The sequence below is a fragment of the Onychostoma macrolepis genome, chromosome 17 (genome assembly GCF_012432095.1).
Source record: "Onychostoma macrolepis isolate SWU-2019 chromosome 17, ASM1243209v1, whole genome shotgun sequence".
Lineage (NCBI taxonomy): Eukaryota > Metazoa > Chordata > Actinopteri > Cypriniformes > Cyprinidae > Onychostoma > Onychostoma macrolepis.
This window is the reverse complement of record NC_081171.1, coordinates 725,726-748,894: the sequence shown is the minus strand read 5'-3', so window position 1 is coordinate 748,894 and position 23,169 is coordinate 725,726. Positions and strand designations below refer to the sequence as shown.

Below are 23,169 nucleotides of genomic sequence, written 5' to 3'. Positions count from 1 at the left end.
ATCATCATCATCAGCTGCTGGAGTCCCGTCACTGATGCTGAGATCAGATTGAGACCTTGAGCTGGTGTTGTTTGATGGTGCATTAGCAGATTAAAGATGATTTAGTAAATGAAAGCATCCAGACCATCACAGCGACTCTCTGACGCTCCATCACTCTTCTTCATCACACTAATGAACTCCTCTCTTGATTCCTCACAGGACTCCAGTCAGATCGAGCTGCTGAAGGAGCTGATGGATCTGCAGAAGGACATGATAGTCATGATGCTGTCGCTGCTGGAAGGTTCTACTGCACAAACATTCATTTTGTCAGCTGTTTTTTAATCTGGTCTTAGTCCTTTGTCAAATTACCTTTTTTAGTTTTTATCATATTTAGTCAATTTATCCTGTTTTTTTGTTTAGTCAAGTTTCATTTGACTAAAGTATGGGAATTTTAGACTAGATTTAGTCAATTAAAACTTAGGCACATTTTAGTGTATTACAGTCATATGCTGCACAACAGTTAAACTGGTCACAAATATTTTACTCAAAATTATAATTGCAACTACTGATGATTGTTGTCGTTTAAGAAATTATTATGAAACAAATGCAATTTCATCTGTAAAGCAGCTCTACAGAAGACAATAGAGTCATTGTTCAGATCAGATTCAAGGTTTATTCAGTGTTTGTTTTGTCATTATTATTATTATTATTATTTTTAAATGCCTGTCTAGTTTTTATTTTATTTCAGTTTGAGTTTTGGTTATTTTAATTAAACTAAATGAAAATGTAAAATTTTTATTAGGCTTTCTTGTTTTTAAAATAGAGTTTTCATTCATTTTTGTTTCAGTTTTAGTTATTTTAGTTAAACTAAATGAAAATGAGAAACGTTGCCTTGGCATCTTGCTGAAATAAAATTAGTTGTTTAAAATATATTAATTCAAATTTTAAGTTAGTGTTTATTTCAAATTACAAAATGTTTTTTCTAACAGAATTATTGCATTTTCACCGATAAGCACAAATCAAGAGTATCGACTCACATGCTTTATTTGACCTCACAAAGTTTCCTGATATATTATCAGAAATATAAACTCAAAAGTGAAAACAGTGACTCCTAATATTAATTCCAATAATTCGATATTAATAATATATTTATGTTTTTCTAAAACATTTAGGAACCCTATAAATTGCTTAAAGATTCATTTTTCCATCACCTTTGTGATACAAGGCAAAACTGAAATTGACGATATAAAATATAAATACACACACATGCATTGTGTATATATTTAAGAAAAATATGCTATATTTGTATATTGAATATATATATATATATATATATATATATATATACAGTATATATTTTAGTGCTGTCAAATGATTAATCGTGATTAATCACATCCAAAATAAAAGGTTTTGTTTACATAAAATATGTGTGTATGCTGTGTATATTTATTATGTATATATAAATACAAACACATGCATGTATATATTTAAGAAAAGAATGTTGTTTATATATTAAGTATATTTATATATAATATAAAATATAAGAATATAAATATATTAATGTAAATACATGTAAATATTTTCAGAATATATATACTGTATGTGTGTATTTATATATACATAATAAATATACACAGTACACACACATATATTACACAAACAAAAACTTTTATTTTGGTTGCGATTAATCATTTTACAGCACTAGTTTGAATGTTTCTTGTATGTCTCAATAAAACTCCATTGTTCTGCTGCAGGAAACGTTGTGAACGGGACCATCGGCAAGCAGATGGTGGACACTCTGGTGGAGTCCTCCAGCAACGTGGAGATGATTCTCAAGTTCTTCGACATGTTCCTCAAGCTGAAAGATCTGACGACCTCGGAGAACTTCAAGGAGCACGATCCCGACCGTAAAGGCGTCATCTCCAAGAAGGAGTTCCAGAAGTCCATGGAGAACCAGAAGCAGTACTCTCAGTCCGAGATTGAGTTCCTGCTGTCCTGCGCCGAGACCGACGAGAACGACATGTTCAACTACGAAGAGTTCGTCAAGCGCTTCCACGAACCCGCCAAGGACATCGGCTTCAACGTGGCGGTTCTGCTCACCAACCTGTCGGAGCACATGCCTCACGATTCCCGACTTTCCACCTTCCTGAACCTGGCCGAGAGCGTTCTGAACTACTTCGAGCCCTACCTGGGCCGCATCGAGATCATGGGTGGCGGCAAGAGAATCGAGAGGGTTTACTTCGAGATCAGCGAGTCCAGCCGAACGCAGTGGGAGAAACCGCAGGTCAAGACCATTTGCATTTGTTTCTACAGTGCTTTATTAGGGCTGGGAAAATAAATCGATGCATCGTGAATCGAGAAATGATTCATTGAGATTTTCCGAATGCATGGCGATTCTTTCTGGAGTGGATTCTGAGCGTAGTTTTGAACAGCAGGTGGCGCTGCATGCTTCAGAATCAGCCGTACTCTGCTCGTTTCCAAATCCTTACACACACTCGAACCTAAAATAATCATTCATAAGATTCGAAAAGGTTGAAGCGAATTACAAGGGTGTTCACAGTGTTTACATTAATCACACGTCATAAAAGCATTCAGCATTTCAGATCAATTCAGTTCAATGTTGATTCAATTCTGTTTGATAACAGTGTCAGTGTTGCAAAATTCATCAGTTATGAAACAAATTCAGTTCAATGTTTATTTAGTTCAGTTCATTGATTCAATTCACTTCAAAAACTCTCAATGTTGCAGGATTGTAAAAACAAGTTCAATTCAGTTCAACATTGATTCAGTTCAGTTTTTAGTGACTCAGTTGCAAAATTCATCAGTTATGAAACTAATTCAGTTCAGATCAGTAACTGTAAATGTTGCAAAATTCTTCAATTATGAAACAAGTTCAGTTTGATGTTGATTTAGTTCAGTTCATTGTTGATTCAATTCAGTTTAGTAACAGTGTCAATGCTGTAAAATTAATCAATTATGAAACAATAATAATAATAAACTGTATTTTCTATAGCGCCTTTAAAAATGAATTCTGTTTTGCTTTAAAAAACTTTACAGAAGATAAGTGTCATTATTTAGATCAATTCAGTTCCACGTTGTTTCAGTTCAGATAAATGTTGATTCAATTCAGTTTAGTAACGATGTCAGTGCCGCAAAATTAATCAATTATGAAATGAAATGAATTTCGTTTCATAGCTGTACAGAAGACAACAGTGTCATTATTCAAATCAATTCAGTTCAGTGTTGATTCGATTCACATCAAAAACTATCAGTGTTGCAAAATTCATTAATTATGGAACTAATTCAGATTAATTCAATAACAATGTCAGTTATTGTTGTAGAATACGTCAGTTATGAAACAATGAATTTAATTCAGTTATAAAGACAATACTGTCATTATTCAGATCAATCTAGTTCATTGTTGATTCAGTTCAGTTCAATGTTTATTCAATTCACCCCAATAACTGTCACATTGCTGCAAAATTAATTATGAAAGAAGTTCAGTTCGATGTTGATTCAGTTCAATAACTGTGATTGTTACAAAATTCATCAATCATAAAACGTTCTATTCAGTTAAATAGCTGTTAATGTTGAAAAAAATCATCAATTATGAAACAAGTTCAATTCAGCTATAAGACAGCTCTACAGAAGACAATAGAGCCACAATACAGATTGATCAAACGAATCAATTCAGTTCAATATTGAATCGATTCTGTTTAGTAACAGTGTCAATGTTGCAAAATTCATCAATTATGAAACAACTTCAGTTCAGTTTGATGTTGATTCAATTCTTTTCATCATTGATTCAGTTCAATGTTGATTCAATTCACAACTCAAAGTTGCAAAAGTAATTATGAAACAAGTTCAGTGTTGATTCAGTTCAATGATTGTCAATGTTGCAAAATTCATCAATTATGAAACAAATCCAATTCAGCTATAAAACAAACTCTATAGAAGACAATAGTTTCATTATTCAGGTCAAATGAGTGAAGTGCTGATTCAGTTCTGTTAATCAGTTATGAAACAAGTTCAATTCAGTTCATTGTTGGTTCAGTTCAATTGCTGTCAATGTTGCAAAATTCATCAATTATAAAACCAAGTTCAATTTCATTTGTAAAGCAGCTCTACAGGAGACAATAGAGCCATTATTCAGGTCAATTCAGTTCAAGTTTTGTTCTCATCTGATAGTGTCAGTGCAGTTAAATAAATATTTATGAATATTACGTGTCGTTTAAACCGCAGGTCAAAGAGTCCAAGCGGCAGTTCATCTTCGACGTGGTCAACAAGGGTGGAGAGTCCGAGAAGATGGAGCTGTTCGTCAACTTCTGCGAAGACACCATCTTCGAGATGCAGCTGGCGTCTCTGATCTCCGAGCCGGACGCTGCTGAGAGACAAGAGGAGGATGATGATGATGAAGATGATGCTCAGAGTGTGGATCTACAGGAGGACAAGGAAGCGCTGGAGTCTTCCTCAGCGTTCGCTCTGGCCTGTGTCTCCATGAGGAAGAGTCTCTCCAACCTGCGTCAGCTGATGACCTTCAGGAGCATGAGGAGACAGTATCGCAAGCTGAGGAAGATGAGTGTCCGGGAGATGATCCGGGGATTCTTCTTCTTCTTCTGGATGATCTTCATAGGCATGTTCCGCTTCCTCTACAGCTTGGTCTGGGGCTTCTTCCACATCTTGTGGTCCACGCTGTTCGGCGGCGGTCTCGTGGAAGGAGCCAAGAACATGAAGGTGACGGATATTCTGGGGAACATGCCGGATCCCACGCAGTTCGGGATCCACGGAGACGTTCTGGAGCTGGAGAAGCTGGAGTACTGCGACATGTCGTCGGTGGCGGAGCTCGGACGCATGGCGGCGGGAAACCAGGCGGAGATGGACCTCATGACGGAGCTGATGAACATCCAGCCCAGGAGGGAAGGAGGCAAGCATGGCATGGAGCCGGGGCTGGGAGACGTGTCCGAGGTGATCGGAGTGGACACTCCATCTTTAGCCAGCGCCGTCCATCAGAAGAAAGCTCAGGTGTGTGTTCACAGCCTCTGAAAGAGTCTCTTCTGCTCACTAAGGCTGCATTTATTTTATCAAAAATGCAGTAAAATTATTAAATATTTTTATAATTTAAAATAACTGTTTTCTATGTGAATATCTGTTAAATTGTAATTTATTTCTGTGATGCGCAGCTGTATTTTCAGCATCATTACTGCAGTCTTCAGTGTCACATGATCTTCAGAAATCATTCTAATATGCTGATTTGCTGCTCAAGAAACATTTCTGATTATTTATTTATCATGACTATCTGATTTTTTTTGTATTTTTTCTCTTCCACCCTGTGTCAAAAACTTATAAATAAATCATGAAATAAAAAAATAAAAAATAAATCACATTTATTTTATTTTTGCATTATTACCTCCCTTTCTGCCACAAAAATATTGTGCAGCACAACTGTTTTCAACATTGATAATAATCAGAAATGTTTGTTGAGCAGCAAATCAGCATATTAGAATGATTTCTGAAGATCATGTGACACTGAAGACTGCAGTAATGATGCTGAAAATACAGCTGCATCACAGAAATAAATTACAGTTTAAATGTTTTTTACTTTCAAAAACATAAAAAAATCTGACTGAACACAAACTTTTGACTGGTAAGTATACATTAGAATAAAATTCTGTTTATTAATGAATCTGGTGTGTTTTCTGTGCAGGAAGCCGCCAGTAAACAGGCTGCAGAATTTGAGACCAAATCCGAGTCGGAGAAGGCCGAGTGAGTGTGTGTGTGTGTGTGTGTGTGTGTGTGTGTGTGTGTGTGTGTGTGTGCACTTGTACAGCTATCTTTGTGAGGGCCGGTTTGAGTGAAGACCTCAATTAAAATACAATAAACTAAAAATATAACAAAATAACTAAAAATATAATAAAAACCTAACTACATAATACTATTATTTTTAGAAGTTGCAACAAAATTAAAATAGAAATATAAACTTTTGAACTGCGGGTTTCGTCTGGTCAGAGGAGAACTGGCCCCCGACTGAGCCTGGTTTCTCTCAAGGTTTTTTTCTCCATTCTGTCTCGGAGGGAGTTTTGGTTCCTTGCCGCTGTCGCCTCTGGCTTGCTCAGTTGGGGACACTTCATTTCTAGCGATTATCGCCGATTTGATTGCACAGATACTATTTAAACTAAACTGAGCTAGACAATGACATCTCTGAATTCAATAATGAAATGCCTTTCACTGAAAATTGAGTGTTTAATCTTATCATTATACATTACTGACACTCTATCCTCCAATTTGATACTGTTAAGTGCTTTGACACAATCTGTATTGTAAAAGCGCTATATAAATAAAGGTGACTTGACTTGACTTTTAGACCATCGGAGTGAGGACATCTTGTAAAGTGAGGACATTTTGGTCGGTCCTCACTTTCTGGGACCCCTTTAAAGGCCTGTTTGAGGGTCAAGACTTGGTTTTAGGGGTCAGGTTATAATTGGGTAAAGGGTAGGTTTAGGGTAAGGGTTTGGGTGAGGCACTTAGTTCTGAAGGTTAGGGTCAGGAGCTGAGATTGTGTCATTGTATGTCCTCACAAAGATAGCTATACAGAGTTGTGTGTGTGCGTGTGTGTGTGTGAGTGAGTGCGTGTTTGTTTGTGTGTGTGTTCGTGCAAGCGAGCGTGTGTGTGTGTGTTCACGTGTGTGTATACATCCACAGTGTGGAGGACGGAGAGAAGAAAGACCAGGACAAGGGCAGAGAGGAGCGTGTGTCAGACTCGCTGTCAGACGAGAAGAAGCCACTGAAGAAGAGACGCGGTCCGAGGAAGGAGCAGGCCGAGGCCTTCATGGCGGCGTTTTTAGCCGGTCTGGACGTCTATCAGACCAAAACCCTGGTTAGGAACGTCAGATTTCTTTATATGTGACCCTGCAGCACAAAAGCAGTCATAAGCAGCACAGGTATATTTGTAGCAATAGCCAACAATACATTGTATGGGTCAAAATTATCAATTTTTCTTTTATGCCAAAAATCATTAGGATATTAAGTAAAGATCATGTTCCATGAAGATATTTTGTAAATTTCCTACCATAAATATATCAAAACTTAATTTCTGATCAGTAATATGCATTGCTAAGAACTTCATTTGGACAGCTTTAAAGGTGATTTTCTCGATATTTAGATTTTTTTGCTCCATCAGATTCCAGATTTTCAAATATTGTCCAAACCTAACAAACATTACATCTATGGAAAGCTTATTTATTCAGCTTTCACAAAATTGACCCTTATGACTGGTTTTGTGGTCCAGGGTCACATATATCCTTACATAAACTCATGACTAATTCCACACAATCCTCATGATGAGAGGCTCAGATATATTTGAAGAGTGTTTTGTCTGAATAGTGCTTCAGAAAGTTTGGATGAGGAGTTTAGGTCGCTGAAGGTTTCTCGTTTACCTTCCTAATGTGTGACTCATGTAAATGATGTGTTTTTCCGTTCGTTAGACTGAAGAGATCTAACTCTATGTTTTCAGAATTATCTGGCCAGAAACTTCTACAACCTGCGATTCTTGGCTCTCTTTGTGGCGTTCGCCATCAACTTCATTCTGCTCTTCTACAAGGTGAGCTTTGAGATTTGATACAACTACTTTAAAAATGTATTTAATTTAATCATTACCTCCCTTTTGTCTGATATTTTTTTTATTGTTTTTTTCCCCACCCTGTATGTATCTAAACATATAAATAGATCATTAATAAAAAAGCATGAGCGCACATTTGTTTATCTATTCATTCATCATTACCTCACATTTGTCTGTTATTTTTTTATTTAATAATGATTTCTTTCACTGTATGTTTAAAAAAAGACTCAAAAAACATAAAATAAATCATAAATAAAATTTGATTTTTTTTCTCCACCTTGCATGTATCAAAAAATGATGAATAAATCATAAATAAATAAAAAATTGTTGGTTGTTTTTTTTGGTTTTTTTAATCACATTTATTTATTTGATTTTCATCATTACCTCCCTTTTGTCTGAGAAAAAAATATTATTTAGTAATTAATTGTTTTTGTTCCCCACCCTATATGTATAAAAAAATTAGAAGTGTTTTAAATTAAAAAATACACAAACAACAACAACAAAAAAACGTAAGCCCACATTTTTATTATTTTTATTTTATTTTTGTCATTACCTTCCTTTTACCTGATCTTTTTTATTTATTTATGTTTTTTTTTCTTTCCCTACACTGTATGTATCAAAAAAGTATAAATAAATCATAAAAAAAAAAAACATTTTTACATTTTTATTTATTCATTATCTCCCTTTTGTCTTCATTATTATTTAATTAGTTTTTTTCTCTTCCCACCCTGTATGTATCAAAAAATTATAAATAAATCATAAATTAAAAAAATGTAATTAATTTAATTTGATTTTCATCAATACCTCCCTTTTGTCTGTGTTTTAAAAATTATTTAGTAATTAATTGTTTTTGTTTTTCCACCCTGTATGTATCAAAAAAAGTGTTTAAAAAAAAAAAAGTAAGCCCACATTTTAATTATTTTTATTTTATTTATTTTATATCACCTTTTGCCTGATGATTTTGTTGTTGTTGATGTTTTTTTGTGGTACATTTTTCACTGTATGTATCAAAAAATGATAAATGCATCATAAGCAAACATGTTGTGTGCAGGTGACCGGTGAGGACTCGGATGATCTGGACCCGTGGACGCGGCGAGAGGAGGAGGAGGAGGATGAAGGTGTGGTGGAGTATTTTGTTCTTCAGGAGAGCACGGGTTACATGGCACCGGCCCTGCGCTTCCTCGCCGTCATGCACACGCTCATCTCCTTCCTCTGTGTGCTGGGATATTACTATCTGAAGGTGCTGATCACCCATGAGAGATGTGTTTGTGAAGAGTTCATCAGCGCAGCTAAACCTCCTCTTCCTCACCGCTCAGGTGCCGCTGGTGGTGTTCAAGAGAGAGAAGGAGATCGCGCGCAAGCTGGAGTTCGATGGGCTCTACATCACCGAGCAGCCGTGTGATGATGATATTAAAGGCCAGTGGGACAGACTCGTCATTAACACGCCGTGAGTCTGTCGTTTCACATCACAACAGCACTGACTCATGAGACGGCTCTTAAATTGAGTTTCATGAGGGGAAGAAAATTAATTTGCATTGTCTGATATATGTGACAGTGTCTATGAAGAATTAAACACGGTTTGTGTGTTTTGCGCAGGTCTTTCCCCAACAACTACTGGGACAAATTTGTCAAACGGAAAGTAAGTTTGATGAAGTGAGAATATGAAGAATCTAGATACCCAGGTCACATTTCAAGAACAACAAACAATAAATCTCTCTCTATCTCTCTCTCTCTATATATATATATATTAGGGCTGTCAATGTTAACGCATGCGATTAATCTCACAATTTTATCATGTTAATATTTTTTTTACGCAAATTAATCATTTGATAAAGTTTGACCCCAATTTCTTGCCGTCATAGTGGCTATATAATCTATAAATTATATAAGATAATAAACACACGATTACGATAGGATATAGTTTGTATGTGATTTTCTTGAGATTTGTATATTTTCATAACAATAATGAATGTGTACATCTGAAATGCTAATTTGTACAGCGATAAGGGAAAAAAAGGCTATAAATAGCATATTTTAACACCAGTAAACGACCAAATTCCATGTGATCGCAAAAGGAAGTTATTACAAACACTCGATTGTGGTTTGAAGTGAGTTCTGAGTAAAAGTGCACTATTAATCTCATAAATTGTTTTATGAAGCATGATGCTAATATTAGCTCTAATGCACCTGCAGAACAGGTCCAATTCTTCTTCATAATGCATTTTGTCATAATACTTCACGTAAGGTCGCAAGAAATGTTTTGTTGTATTTATTTAGAAATACTGTTGATAATAGTTGGGTAAATGTATACTGGGATTGAAGCGATGTGGCTTGGTAAACGTTTTATTGCCAGTTTAAAGGCTGATAATGGCTGAATAAAAACAAAAGAATAATGATAAAAGAATAATAAGGATTATGTCTCATACCTGGCGGAAGTGTGAAAGGTTCTGTTTCCTTAAACTAGTTTGTCATGCGTTTCTTTATTTCAACACATTTACAGGTAAATCCTAGTATTTTAAATATGCGATTAATCGTGATTAATCACAGTCCATGACTGTGATTAACGCGATTTAAATGTTTTAATCGATTGACAGCAGTAATATATATATACAGTATATATAACTATTATTATTCTTCTGCATAAAGAAAAAGAAGCCTACAGTATTTTAGTACTATTAAAGGGATAGTTCACCCAAAAATGAAAATTCTGTCATTAATTACTCACCCTCATGTCGTTCCAAACCCGTGAGACCTTCGTTCATCTTCGGAAGAAAAATTAAGATATTTTTGATGAAATCTGTGAATTCTCAGATCCTCCACAGACAACAAGAATCCTGACACGATCAAGGCTCAGAAACGTAGCAAGGACTTCGCTAAAATAGTCCATGTGACATCAGGGGTTCAACCGTAATTCTACAAAGCTACGAGAATACTTTTTGTGCGCAAAGAAAACAAAAATAACGACTTTATTCAACAATTCGTCTCCTCCGCGTCACCCTATAGCGCTATTTTGGAGAGCATCACATACGTAAACAACGTATGCTGTTCTGTGTTAGCAGCGCTGTACGCAGATATGCTTTACGTAGTTTACGCTTTGATTTGAACAGAAACAATGTATTCGCGTACATACGTTGCATACGTTGTTTACGTATGTGATGCTCTTCAAAATGGCGCTATAGGGTGACGCGGAGGAGACGAATTGTTGAATAAAGTCGTTATTTTTGTTTTCTTTGCGCACAAAAAGTATTCTCGTAGCTTCGTAAAATTACGGTTGAACCCCTGATGTCACATGGACTATTTTAGCTATGTTTCTGTGCGTTGATCGCGTTTGCATCCTTGCTGTCTATGGGAGGATCTGAGAACTCACGGGATGCATCAGAAATATCTTAATTTGTGTTCCGAAGATGAACAGAGGTCTTACGGATTTGGAATGAGGGCGAGTAATCAGAATAAAAATTTTTGGGTGAACTAATCCTTTAAGATTTTATGTACTATGAAATTATTTTTATGACAATTATTTATATATATATATATTGCATAAAGAAAAAGAAGCCTATAGTAGAGGTCTGCATTGGGTTGGGATCACAATGCAAATGCGAATCTCACAGGAGTGGGACCTTTTACTTTTACTGCGGGCGGGAGTCCGCCCAGGGTTGCCAAGTCCACATTTTATCTGCAGAATTGGGCTACATTTACACTGTTGCCACAAGTTGTTTTTAGTCCGTGTGTTAAAGCGAACTCCCCCATCCCCGGAATGACAGAGGGTGAAAATCTGTGGAAAAATTCGCTATTGGGCTGGTTTTGTTTTCACTGACCTGGCAACCCTGATCCCACCGTCCCGCTATTTGGTGCATAACAAGAATGATGGAGTAACATAAACACTAGGCTTGCTGCAGTAGTCTGTGTTACTAGTGTTTGCTCGTACACCGATTACATTACTTGCCCACCGCAGCATCGCCTGTTTTTTCCAACGTGGAAGCTGTTTTCTGTGATTGTGTGACTAAGGAAATAACGAGAAGAATATCAAGGTGCAGCGCTACAAACCAGTGTGTTTGTAATTAATACAATGCATTAAAATAATACAGTAAAAGAAAAAAAAACTGTTCGCGCTTGAACGGAAACACCTCAAGAAATCAACAGATATGTCTGTGATTGTTATCATTCAGTGAAGGACGTAGAGTTTAGTAGAGATAGAGAAACTATAGTTTCCAAAGTCAGATATCGCTTGTTATGATTTTCAAGGCAAGACGCTCTGACAAGATCCTACTAATATCAGTGGCTACTAAATTGTCCCTAGCAAAAATTTGATAAAACTTTTTTTTTTTTATCATGTACTTACCTGATATATATGCAAAGTAATCAATGTTGAATCGAATCGCAAGCTTATGAATCAAAATTTAATCAAATTGTGAAATTGTTGTCAATACCAGCCCTAATTATTATTATTATTAATTTGCATAAAGAAAAAGAAGGCATTTGCACTGACATTATTATTATTATTATGACCAATAATCACATTTAAACCTCATGATAATTACTGTACAGTAATGACAATAATGTAAATCATCCTGTCCATACAGAATATTTGATTTAAAATTAACATCACAGTAATCATTGCGTTATTTATTTGTTTGTTTGTTCGAATGGTTGAAAATTTAGGTGAGCATGTTTAATTATGAAAAGTAATGTCACAATTCAAAAAATTGCAATAATTCTAAAAATAGGCTTTGTTTTCTTTTATGAAAAATCTAATTTCAGTTTTTTCCTTTGATTTTGGGGTGAAATATAAGCTTGTTTGCGGTAGTTTCATGAGATTGATGATGAGTGTAATGAATCGTCTCTGAGATGAGTTGTGTTGTAAAGATGAATCAGAAGTTCAGTTTCTCTCTTCAGTATGATTCAGATGATTCGTGATCTTTCCTCAGCGCCGTGTCGTCATATTGATGATGTTCTGTTTGCGCTGCAGGTTATTAATAAGTACGGCGATCTCTACGGAGCCGAGCGGATCGCGGAGCTGCTGGGTTTGGATAAAAGCGCTTTAGACTTCAATCCCACCGAAGAGACGGTCATTAAAGACGCCTCGCTGCTGTCCTGGTCAGGAACCGCATCATTCACTCGCTCTCATTATTACAGGAAGCATTCAGCCGATGCGTGTTTGATTGATTGTGTAATCGCATAAACTACATCATCTGCGATATGATCAAATCTGCTGTTCATATTCATAGCAGACCAGCACTTCTCAGTCTTATGACTCTAGATCTCTTCATTGAGACAATAACCAGCAGTCATGATGATAAAGCTGCTTTATTCACAGAAACTTGGACTTATAATAGATGAAAATAATTTAGTGCTGTCAAGCGATTAATCACGATTAATCGCATCCAAAATAAAGTTTTTGTTTACATAATATATGTGTACTGTGTATATTATATATATATATATATATATATATATATATATATATATATATATATATAAATACAAACACATGCATGTATATATTTTTTTAAATGTTATGTTTATATATTAAATATATTTATACATAATTTATAAGAAAATTAATATATAAATGTATAAACGTAAATATTTTCAAAATATATACTGTATGTGTGTGCATTTATATATACATAATAAATATACACAGTACACATACATATATAATGTAAACAAAAACTTTTATTCTGGATGCGATTAAACATTTGACAGCACTAAAAGAATTATATACGTAAATAATTATGTGATTACAGAGGTTTCAAGAACTGAATTTTCTACTCTTTTTGACATTAATTTACATGAGTTTTCCAGTTGATCATGATTACTGGATTTTTTTATTATTATTTTTTTTACTTACAATAAGCAAATTTATATTCATTATAGAAATTTCCATGACATTTTCCGTGACAAAATAATTTTATTTCATTTATTTATTTTGGTACGTACATTTTTATTTTATTTTATTTTAAATAATGATTTAATTCCAGGGTTTCCATAGTTCCTAAAAAAAAAAATACTTTTGAGCTGGTTGAATTAAAATAATTAAAATTTATATTTAAGCTTTTTTGTCTTATTTTAAATCATTACAAGCCCCTTGGAGGTTTGTTGAAGCCCTTAGTGGGCCCAGGACCTGATTGAGAACATAAACGTTTTTGGTTACATAATATATGTGTATACTGTGTATATTTATTATGTATATATAAATACAAACACATGCATGTGTATAAATTTAAAAAAGTTATGTTTATATATTAAATATTGAGATTGAGAACCACAGTAGAAGTCTTATGTTTGTAGCTCTTCATTCATCTTCTCTCAGAGCTGTAAGAGTGACTGCAGACGTTCTGTGTTCTTCAGGTTGAGCTCCATTGACACCAAGTATCACGTGTGGAAGTTGGGCGTTGTGTTCACTGATAACGTGAGTGTGATTACTGTTCAACGAGAATACAGGAATAGTTCAGTCAAAAAAAGTGATGTGCTGAAAGTGTTTACTCACCTTCAGTTCATCTGAGATCAGGATGAGTGTGTTTCTTCATCAGGTTTGTAGAAATGTGTCTCTGCATCAGTGTCTCAGCAATGGATGCTCTGCAGTGAATGGGTGCCGTCAGAATGAGAGTCTGATAAAAACATCCACAGCACTCCAGTCCATCAGTTAACATCTGGAGAAGACAAAAGCTGAAACAAATCCAGCATTAAGACTTTAACTAAAATACGAGTCCATAATAACGCTTCCTCCAGTGTAAAAGTGTTCTGGTCTGAATCAGGAGAGAAATCTGCAGATCAAGCAGCGTTTACAAGACAAAACAGCTCTAAACTAATATGTGGCTGGATTTTGATGTGAGAGACAACAGCAGATTTTCAGCACTTTTTCAAAATCTGATGAAGAAACAAAGTCATCCTGATCTTGGATGAACTGAAGGTGAGCAGATTTTCAACACAATTTTCCTCTTGATCTGTTGCAGTCGTTCCTGTATCTGGTCTGGTACACCACCATGTCCATCCTGGGACATTATAATAATTTCTTCTTCGCCGCTCATCTGCTGGACATCGCCATGGGCTTCAAAACGCTGAGGACCATCCTGTCCTCCGTCACACACAACGGCAAACAGGTTTGACTGCAAACGTTGTGGCTCTGGGTTTGGTTTTTCTTCTTTATTTTGATCTTTTGAACAGTAATCATGTTAAAGTGTGTGTGTGTGTGTCTCAGCTGGTGCTGACGGTCGGGCTGCTCGCTGTGGTCGTGTATCTCTACACCGTCGTAGCGTTCAACTTCTTCCGCAAGTTCTACAACAAAAGTGCTGACGAGGACGAGCCTGATATGAAGTGTGATGACATGATGACAGTGAGTGATTCAGATTCACGGCATATTATTAGGGCTGTTGATATAAATTAATGGAATAAATCAGCTGTTTGAATGAATAGAGTGAGTCAGTGATTCAGTGACTCATTCATAAAGACAGTCACTCGATTCATATCTGAATGAATCAGTCATTTAAACGAATCGAGTGAGTCAATAATTCAATGACTCATTCATAAAGACAGTCACATGATTCATTTCTGAATGAATCAGCTCTTTAAATGAATTGAGTGAGTCAATAATTCAGTGACTCATTCATAAGACAATCACCTGATTCATTTCTGAAAGAATCAGCTCTTTAAATTAATTGAGTGAGTCAATAATTCAGTGACTCATTCATAAGACAATCACCTGATTCATTTCTGAAAGAATCAGCTCTTTAAATTAATTGAGTGAGTCAATAATTCAGTGACTCATTCATAAGACAATCACCTGATTCATATCTGAATGAATCAGCCGTTTAAACAATTCGAGTGAGTCAATAACTCATTGACTCATTCATAAGACAGTCACTCGATTCATATCTGAACGAATCAGTCATTTAAACGAATCGAGTGAGTCAATAATTCAATGACTCATTCATAAAGACAGTCACATGATTCATATCTGAATGAATCAGCCGTTTAAAAACAAATCGAGCGAGTCAACAATTTAGTGATTCATTCGTAAAGACAGTCACTTGATTCATATCTGAATGAATCAATGATTTGGTGACTCATTCATAAAAAGTCATTTGTATCATTAATGAATGAATCAGCTATTTGAATGAATGGGTTGAATGAATGATTCAATGATTCACTCTTAAGACAGTGACTTGCTGCCACCTACTGGCACGTTTTGTAATGTCTATTCAATGCTTTTCTCATTTAACACAATAATGACTTTAAATGATCTTTTGGGGAATTTCCCTGACCAAATTGATTTGCGATTAATGTCATGATTAGATTTAAAAATCTTAATTACTTGACAGCCCTTTGTATAATAGAATCACAGACAGACCGTGAGTGTGTGTGTGTGTGTGTCAGTGTTATCTGTTCCACATGTACGTGGGCGTTCGCGCCGGCGGCGGGATCGGTGACGAGATCGAGGACCCGGCGGGCGACCCATATGAGCTCTACCGGATCCTGTTCGACATCACCTTCTTCTTCTTCGTCATCGTCATCCTGCTGGCCATCATACAAGGTACCGCACCGCAGACCTGTGTCCATTTATTCACTGGGCTTTAATGCGTCTCATGCAGGGGATTCATATACAGCCAAACCAAGATTTATTCAGACACCTTCAACATTTCTCACATTATATTTATTTGCTGTAGTTTAGAAAATGGTAATAAAATATGAAAAGAACTCAGAGTTAAACCGCGTCAGAACAAATTAATCTTGATAATAACTTTGATAGAAAGGTATGTAATGAATTGGGTTGAATAGCTGTCAGATGTTAAATTTAAGAACACAATTAGATAAAACCAATTTAGCTCAACCAATTACCAAGAAATGCTTCATTTTGTTCAGTCTGTGTGTGAAAAGATCACATCAGCAATTAAAGAAAAACACTTAAGCAAAGTAAGAAAAATTACAAAATTACAACAAAAATTATTAAAACTCGAACATTAAAGTGTAAATGGAAAATGTGAAGATTACATGTTATTTACATAAAAATTACAAATATTTTATTTTGGTTAACGTATTTCATGTAACTTTTTTTGGGGGGGGGTAAATATGTCTATATAATTTTTTTATATAGATATTTATTTCTATTAAAATTACAATATGTTGAGGTTTTTTAATGTTTCATTTGAGTTCAGTTAATGTGCATTTTATTTCAGGTAACAAAAATGTTTGTAACTATGTCTGTATAGTTATTTTTATTTTTTTATTTCATTTTTAGTTATTTTAGTATATGAAGTTTAACTAAATGAAATAAGAGATGTTGCTTTGGCAGCTAGCTGACAAAATAAGTTTAAGTTTACATTTTCTTTTATTTCAGTTGATGTTTATTTTATTTCAGTTAACAGGGTTAGGGTTATTTTTCTGGTTCTAGTTTTAGTTATCTGTGATATTCCTGGTTTGAAATCACTCCTCCTCCTCCAGTGATGATCATGATGTATTATTTGTCATATTGTAAGATGTTTGTGCTAATACTGTCAAAACACACCAGGTTTATGTATAGACTCAGTTGGTTATGTCTAAAATGAAGGTAAACAGCTGAGAGAAACGCATGCGTGCCTGTATATTAGATGCGTGCAGGTCTTAAAGGGACAGTACTAAACATGCAGCCGACTGTCATTAAAGGGATAGTGCACCCTAGAATTGTAATTCTGTCATTATTTACTCTCACATGTTGTCTCAAACCTGTATTAATTTCTTTCTTGTGCTGAACACAAAAGAAGATATTTTGAAGAATGTGGATAACCAAACAGTTGCTGGTCCACATCGACTTTAACAGAAGAAATAAAAATACCATTTTTAAAAAATACCAAAAATAATTTTCCACATTCTTCAAAATAGCATTTATTTTCAGCAGAAGAAACTCGTTCACTTTTGAGTGAGTAAATGAAGGTATAAAAATCAAACACTAGCCTTTTTTAATTTTGGGGTGAATTATTCCTTTAATGTTAATAAAACACCAAACACAAAGAGAAAAATCTCTCACTACTCTTGACTGAAAAACTTTAATACAGTTGCTTTAATAGGAATCAATCTATATAGTGTTTTATTTTTATATTTGTTCATTCAGTTTCTTGAATGCTCCTGCTAAATACACCTATTGTAGACTACCTGAAAATAAAACACTGTTTATTTTATTTGTATATTATGTGTATTTGTAATGTGTATCTTTGCTCTCATTTTTTAATAACAAAGATAAAATAATGACTGTTTTTATCTTCACCCACTTTGGCCTAAATATCCGCCATACTTTTTAATATTTTGTTACCTTGAAAGGCTTTGTCTTTTGCCCCCCATTTTGCCCCTGCCCCTCCGGAGGTCTGTGCACGCCACTGCTGTGATGTAATGAAGCTAACGCTGAGTGTGATGTGTGTTTGAGGTCTGATCATCGATGCGTTTGGAGAGCTGAGAGACCAGCAGGAGCAGGTCAAGGAGGACATGGAGGTACAGAAACACACACATCATCTGTCCGTCTGTGTTCAGATCAGCCGCTGATCTGTTTCTCTCCTCACAGACCAAGTGCTTCATCTGTGGAATCGGGAACGAATACTTCGACACGACGCCGCACGGCTTTGAGACTCACACCTTACAAGAGCACAACCTCGCCAACTACCTGTGAGTGTCACCAAACCCCATCTCAGTATGCATTGCTAAGAGCTTCATTTGGACAACTTTAAAGGCGATTTTCAACTAGATTTTCAACGATTTATTTCAACTATATTTCACTTACCAAAAATAATTTTGAATAGTTTTAGTTCTGATCTCTGTTGATTTTCCAGATTTTTCTTGATGTACCTGATCAACAAGGATGAAACCGAGCACACTGGTCAGGTGCGTTCCCAGATGATGATCAGATATTATAAGAAGAAGAACAATTTTATTATGCACCATTCTTATACCCAAAGTGCTACCAACATGATACATAAATTCATTAAAAAAAAAATAGGCATAAATTGAGATTAAGATTATTAAGATTAAGTTCACATTAAGTTTATTAGTGTGTTTGTGTTAAAACATTGTCATCTAAATGGATGACACACAGAAATCTTACATTTAGGCCTAAATATTTTTCTGAGTGTTGGTTAAAGATGTTGTTCTCAAAATGATCCCGTTGCAGGCGATAATTGCATGAAATCTTTCTGTTGTTGATGCTTGAGATGTTTGTTCAGTATCTGTGGATGATTTTTCTGCAGGAGTTGTTTTTATAAAGTGTTTTATTTCTTAAAACAAATACATTTTATGATATAAAAATTCTAAGTGTTTAATTTTGATTTTATTTTAAAATAATTTTAATTAATGAATTATTTTTAATTAATTTAATTAAAATCATTTTAATTTTGCATTTTATGATTTAATTCATTTTTAGTACGTTTTTTTCATTTCGACTGGTTTTATTTCAAAAATATTTCTTTTGATTGTTTTTCAGAAATTATTTTAATTTTACATTGATTAATTTTTTGTTAATATTTCTTTTACTTTTATTATTTTTTATTTAATATATTTTTAATAATTGTTTTTATTTTAGAAATGTTTTAATTTGACGTCTTGATTATTTTAATTTTACATTGATTTAATGTTTTTGTGTTTTACATTTATTATTTTTAGAAATATTTTAATTAGAATCTTTATTTAATTCATTTTTACTAAATGTATTATTTGATTGTTTTTATTTTAGTGCTTTTTAAAATTATTTTAATTTGACAATTTCATACATTTTTGTTTTATTTTTATTTTGTAAAGAAATATTTTAATTTAGCATTTTTTGATTTAATTAATTTTTAGTAAGTTTTTTTATTTTTTCATTTCGACTGGTTTTCTTTCAAAAATATTTATTTTGATTGTTTTTCAGAAATTATTTTAATTTCACAGTATGATTTAATATTTTTTGTGTTTTACTTTTATTATTTTTTGAAATATTTTAACATTTTTGATTTAATACATTTTGAATAACTGTTCTATTTGATTGTTTTTATTTTAAAATTATTTTAATTTGACTTTCATTTCATAAATTTGTTTCATTTTAGTTTTTAAAGAAATATTTTAATTTGACAATTTACGATTTAATTGGTTTTTGTTTTATTTTTATTGTTTTTTAGAATTATTTCAATTTGACATTTTTTATGATTTGATACATTTTGTAAATATCTTTTATTTGATTGTTTTTACTGTAGAAATATAAAAAATTTAAAAATTTTACTAAGTGTTTTATTTTGAATTTGTCACTATTTTACTTCCCTTTGTATGATTTAATGAGTGTGTGTTGTTGCAGGAGTCGTACGTGTGGAAGATGTACCAGGAGCGATGCTGGGATTTCTTCCCGGCCGGAGACTGTTTCCGTAAGCAGTATGAAGACCAGCTGGGCTGATTAGAGCCGCGTTTCCTCCGGATCTAGTGCCAATTCTCTCTCTTTAAACCTTTCTTTTCCTCTCGGTCCCGGAACAAAAGACAGAACAGCTCAACACGTTGCCTTCTTGGAGCCCAGAAGCATTGCACAAGGTTTTTTCCTGTTTTCTGAGGACCTCTGGGGTGAGTCTGCACCCGTATCTGCACAAGTGTTTGGAGAGCATGATGCCAAAATCACACTCCCTCGGATCCCCTTCCCGCTTGCCGTAGAGACGAGGAGATCGACTCAAACCTTCGTCAAGTGCCTTACCTCCATCACATCTGAGCTATGCAACACTGGCGTGGAGGTCGGATCGTGTTCCTGTCTCTGGTTTCCGATGGAAAAGCTCTCGTTTGGCCGTTTGTATGTCGTAGCTTTGCTGAATTGTGCTTTTGTTTTGAAGGACAAATAAAGATATTGATGCAATAAATCTGTTCTGTGAAAGCAGCTGCTCATTTGACATCTTCACACACACGCTTTGAGTGGTTTGTCTGTTAGAAAAGCTGGTTCTTCCTTCACCTGACCAGCGGCGCCCTGCATTTACAGGTAAATAAACTTCATGTGAGCTCAAACTCTTGAGTAAACGCGTAACATGGATCCTTACAGCAGAGATGCAATCATTTAACATCACATTCACATGTTGATGACGCTTAATGCTTGCATCACACGCAGGCAAACAAATAGTATATTGTTTTAAGAGCTTTATTTTTTTTATGATTTATTAATTTTACTGTAATTATTTATTTTAATTGTTCATTTTTATTAGTACAATTTATTTTTTAGTCTTTTATTTAAAAAGACTTTGTTTTAATCTTACATTTATGAATTAATTCATTTTAAGTTACTTTTATTTTAATTGTTTTTTTATTGAAATTGTTCTAATTTTATATTTGTAAATTTTATAAATTTAAATCTTGTCATTTTTCATGATTTTTATTTAGAAATCAATTTTTATATTTAAATTTTTTATATATTTAGAAAAGTGTTTATTTTAATTTTTTATAAATGCATTTTTAGTGTTTTATTTTGATTGCTTTTGTATAAAAGACATTTTTATGATTTATTTTTTATTACTTTATTTTGACTGTTTTATTTTAAAATTGTAATTTTATGGTTTAATTTTAAGTAAGTGTTTGGTCCATGTACCTTCTGGTCATTTGATTTTGTAATTAAAAAGAGAAATGAGAAACTTTGATTTCCGTTTTTTTTGTTTTATTTTGTTTTTTGAGAAACAGAAATAAACAATAATTAAGCTAGAGATTCTGCTTTAATGTTTTTTTGAATGAGCAAAAAAGCACAAATCTATGTGTCCACGGCTGCTGCCAAAAATGACTTTATTCATAACCAGCAAAACAGCATTTGATATTAACTGTATGTGATCTAAAACGATCCCGATAACAGTGGAAAGAGCAGAAATTCTGCCGTCTGCATGTTTACCGTGATTTAACCATAGTATTTGTAGTAAAACTGTTCTTATACAAAAAAAAGAAAACACTACACTTTCACTATAGGCTAATAAAACCATGGTTAATTTTCTTAAGAGATTTGTATTTGTGTATTATTTTTTCTTACTGCCCTAATGGTTTGATGTATTGTACTGTTTAATAAAGAAAAATAAATCAGAAAAAAATATATTTTGCGAACCCGCTCCGAAGTCCCGATCTGAATCAAATGATTCGCGTTCCAATTGGCTCGCTTCGAAACAGTGAATCATTTTGTGACGTGATGGTTTATAACTGATTCAGAGCTTCTAGTTTCTAGCACTACTGGCTCAGCTGCTAGTTTTATGAGATTAACTGAAATAAACAGAAAAAGTGTGATAATATCCATATTTTCATTCCAAAGATAACGTCCAACAGAAAAGACCAGAAGGTACACGGACCATGTTTTTCTTAGAATTTCCTTTTTTTTTTTTTTTTAATTGACATTTTTTTTATATTTTCATCATTTCTAGCACTGATCCACTCACGAGCCGCTGCAGTGTCCCGGTGACCGTGTGTGGATCTGATGCTGATGATGTTCTGATGCTGTTTGTCCTGCAGCTCTGCTGTAATGATCCGTGTTCACACACACACACACACACACACACATACATACATTATTTATTGCATGTACTTCTGGCTTTTTGTGACCTTTAGTGTGACAGCAGAATGACATCCCGATCATCATCGACACAGACGCTCGAGGACAGACAAGAGACAGATAGATGTGCTCAACAGAAAGCAGTCAATTATGATTTCATTCATTTTAGTAAGTGTACATTTTGTTTGGTTTTTATTTATATATACATATATGATTTAATACCTTTTTAGTAATTGCTTTATATGATTGATTTTATTTTTTTTTATTACATTTTTATGATCTATATAATTTTATTGTTTTAAATATTTTAATTTTACATTTTATTTAATTTTCTGGGTGTTTTATTTGATTGTTGTTGTTTTTTAAGAAACTTTTATTTTTTTATTTAATTTGGAGTAAGTGTTTTGTTTAGATTTTTCGTTTTAAAAATGCGTTTTAATTTTACATTCACTTTGGTTTAATTCACTTTTGTGTTTTATTTTATTCATTTTTAAGAAACTATTTTAATTGTACATTTTATGATTTAATTAATTTTAGCAAGTTCTATTTAGATTTTTTATTTAACAGTATTTATTTTAATTTGACATTTTTATGATTTCATTCATTTTTAGTATGTTTTATTTTGAGTTTTATTTAACAATATTTACTTTAATTTGACATTTTTATGATTTAGTTCATTTTAGACAGACAACAGAATATCAGAAAATAATTAGTAGTAATTTTTAAATTAATAAATAATATTTATTAATGCATTCATTGTGGTACTCAGTTGTTTTCTTTTTATTTATCACTGAAATCAGTTTTCAAGTTCAATCTAGCGAGCATCAAGAAAGAAAGAAAAAGAAACAAACTGGTTTCCCAGAAGAAAAATTAGTTTTTACACTTTAAATACATTTGACTTTTTTTAAATGCACATAATACATCTGCTGTATGTGTATCTGTTGTTTAGTGTGTCAGTGTTGTTTTGTGCAGCACAGATCAGCTGTTGCAGTGTTATTAATAACCTGATGGAGCTCAGATCTGCAGTCTGAGGGTGATTGAGTCGACAGACAGACGGCTCTAGTGTCTCCAGAGTCTCATCGACCGCTGTTTC

At 33.8% G+C, this 23,169-nt stretch overlaps 1 protein-coding gene across 1 annotated transcript in view; it reads left to right on the top strand.

Moving 5' to 3' along the window:
* LOC131522692 (ryanodine receptor 3) overlaps positions 1 to 20,737 on the top strand; it is a 188,814-nt gene extending 168,077 nt beyond the window's left edge. Inside the window, 18 exon segments of the mRNA XM_058748334.1 lie at positions 199 to 280; positions 1,734 to 2,263; positions 4,222 to 5,001; positions 5,684 to 5,742; positions 6,679 to 6,853; positions 7,490 to 7,576; positions 8,646 to 8,834; positions 8,911 to 9,041; positions 9,191 to 9,233; positions 12,561 to 12,688; positions 13,946 to 14,006; positions 14,551 to 14,697; positions 14,796 to 14,930; positions 15,971 to 16,127; positions 17,991 to 18,055; positions 18,126 to 18,226; positions 18,391 to 18,442; positions 19,881 to 20,737. Of these exon segments, the coding sequence (XP_058604317.1) occupies positions 199 to 280; positions 1,734 to 2,263; positions 4,222 to 5,001; positions 5,684 to 5,742; positions 6,679 to 6,853; positions 7,490 to 7,576; positions 8,646 to 8,834; positions 8,911 to 9,041; positions 9,191 to 9,233; positions 12,561 to 12,688; positions 13,946 to 14,006; positions 14,551 to 14,697; positions 14,796 to 14,930; positions 15,971 to 16,127; positions 17,991 to 18,055; positions 18,126 to 18,226; positions 18,391 to 18,442; positions 19,881 to 19,976 (3,018 nt within the window). The 3' untranslated portion in view covers positions 19,977 to 20,737.
* The last annotated feature ends 2,432 nt before the right edge of the window (positions 20,738 to 23,169 follow it).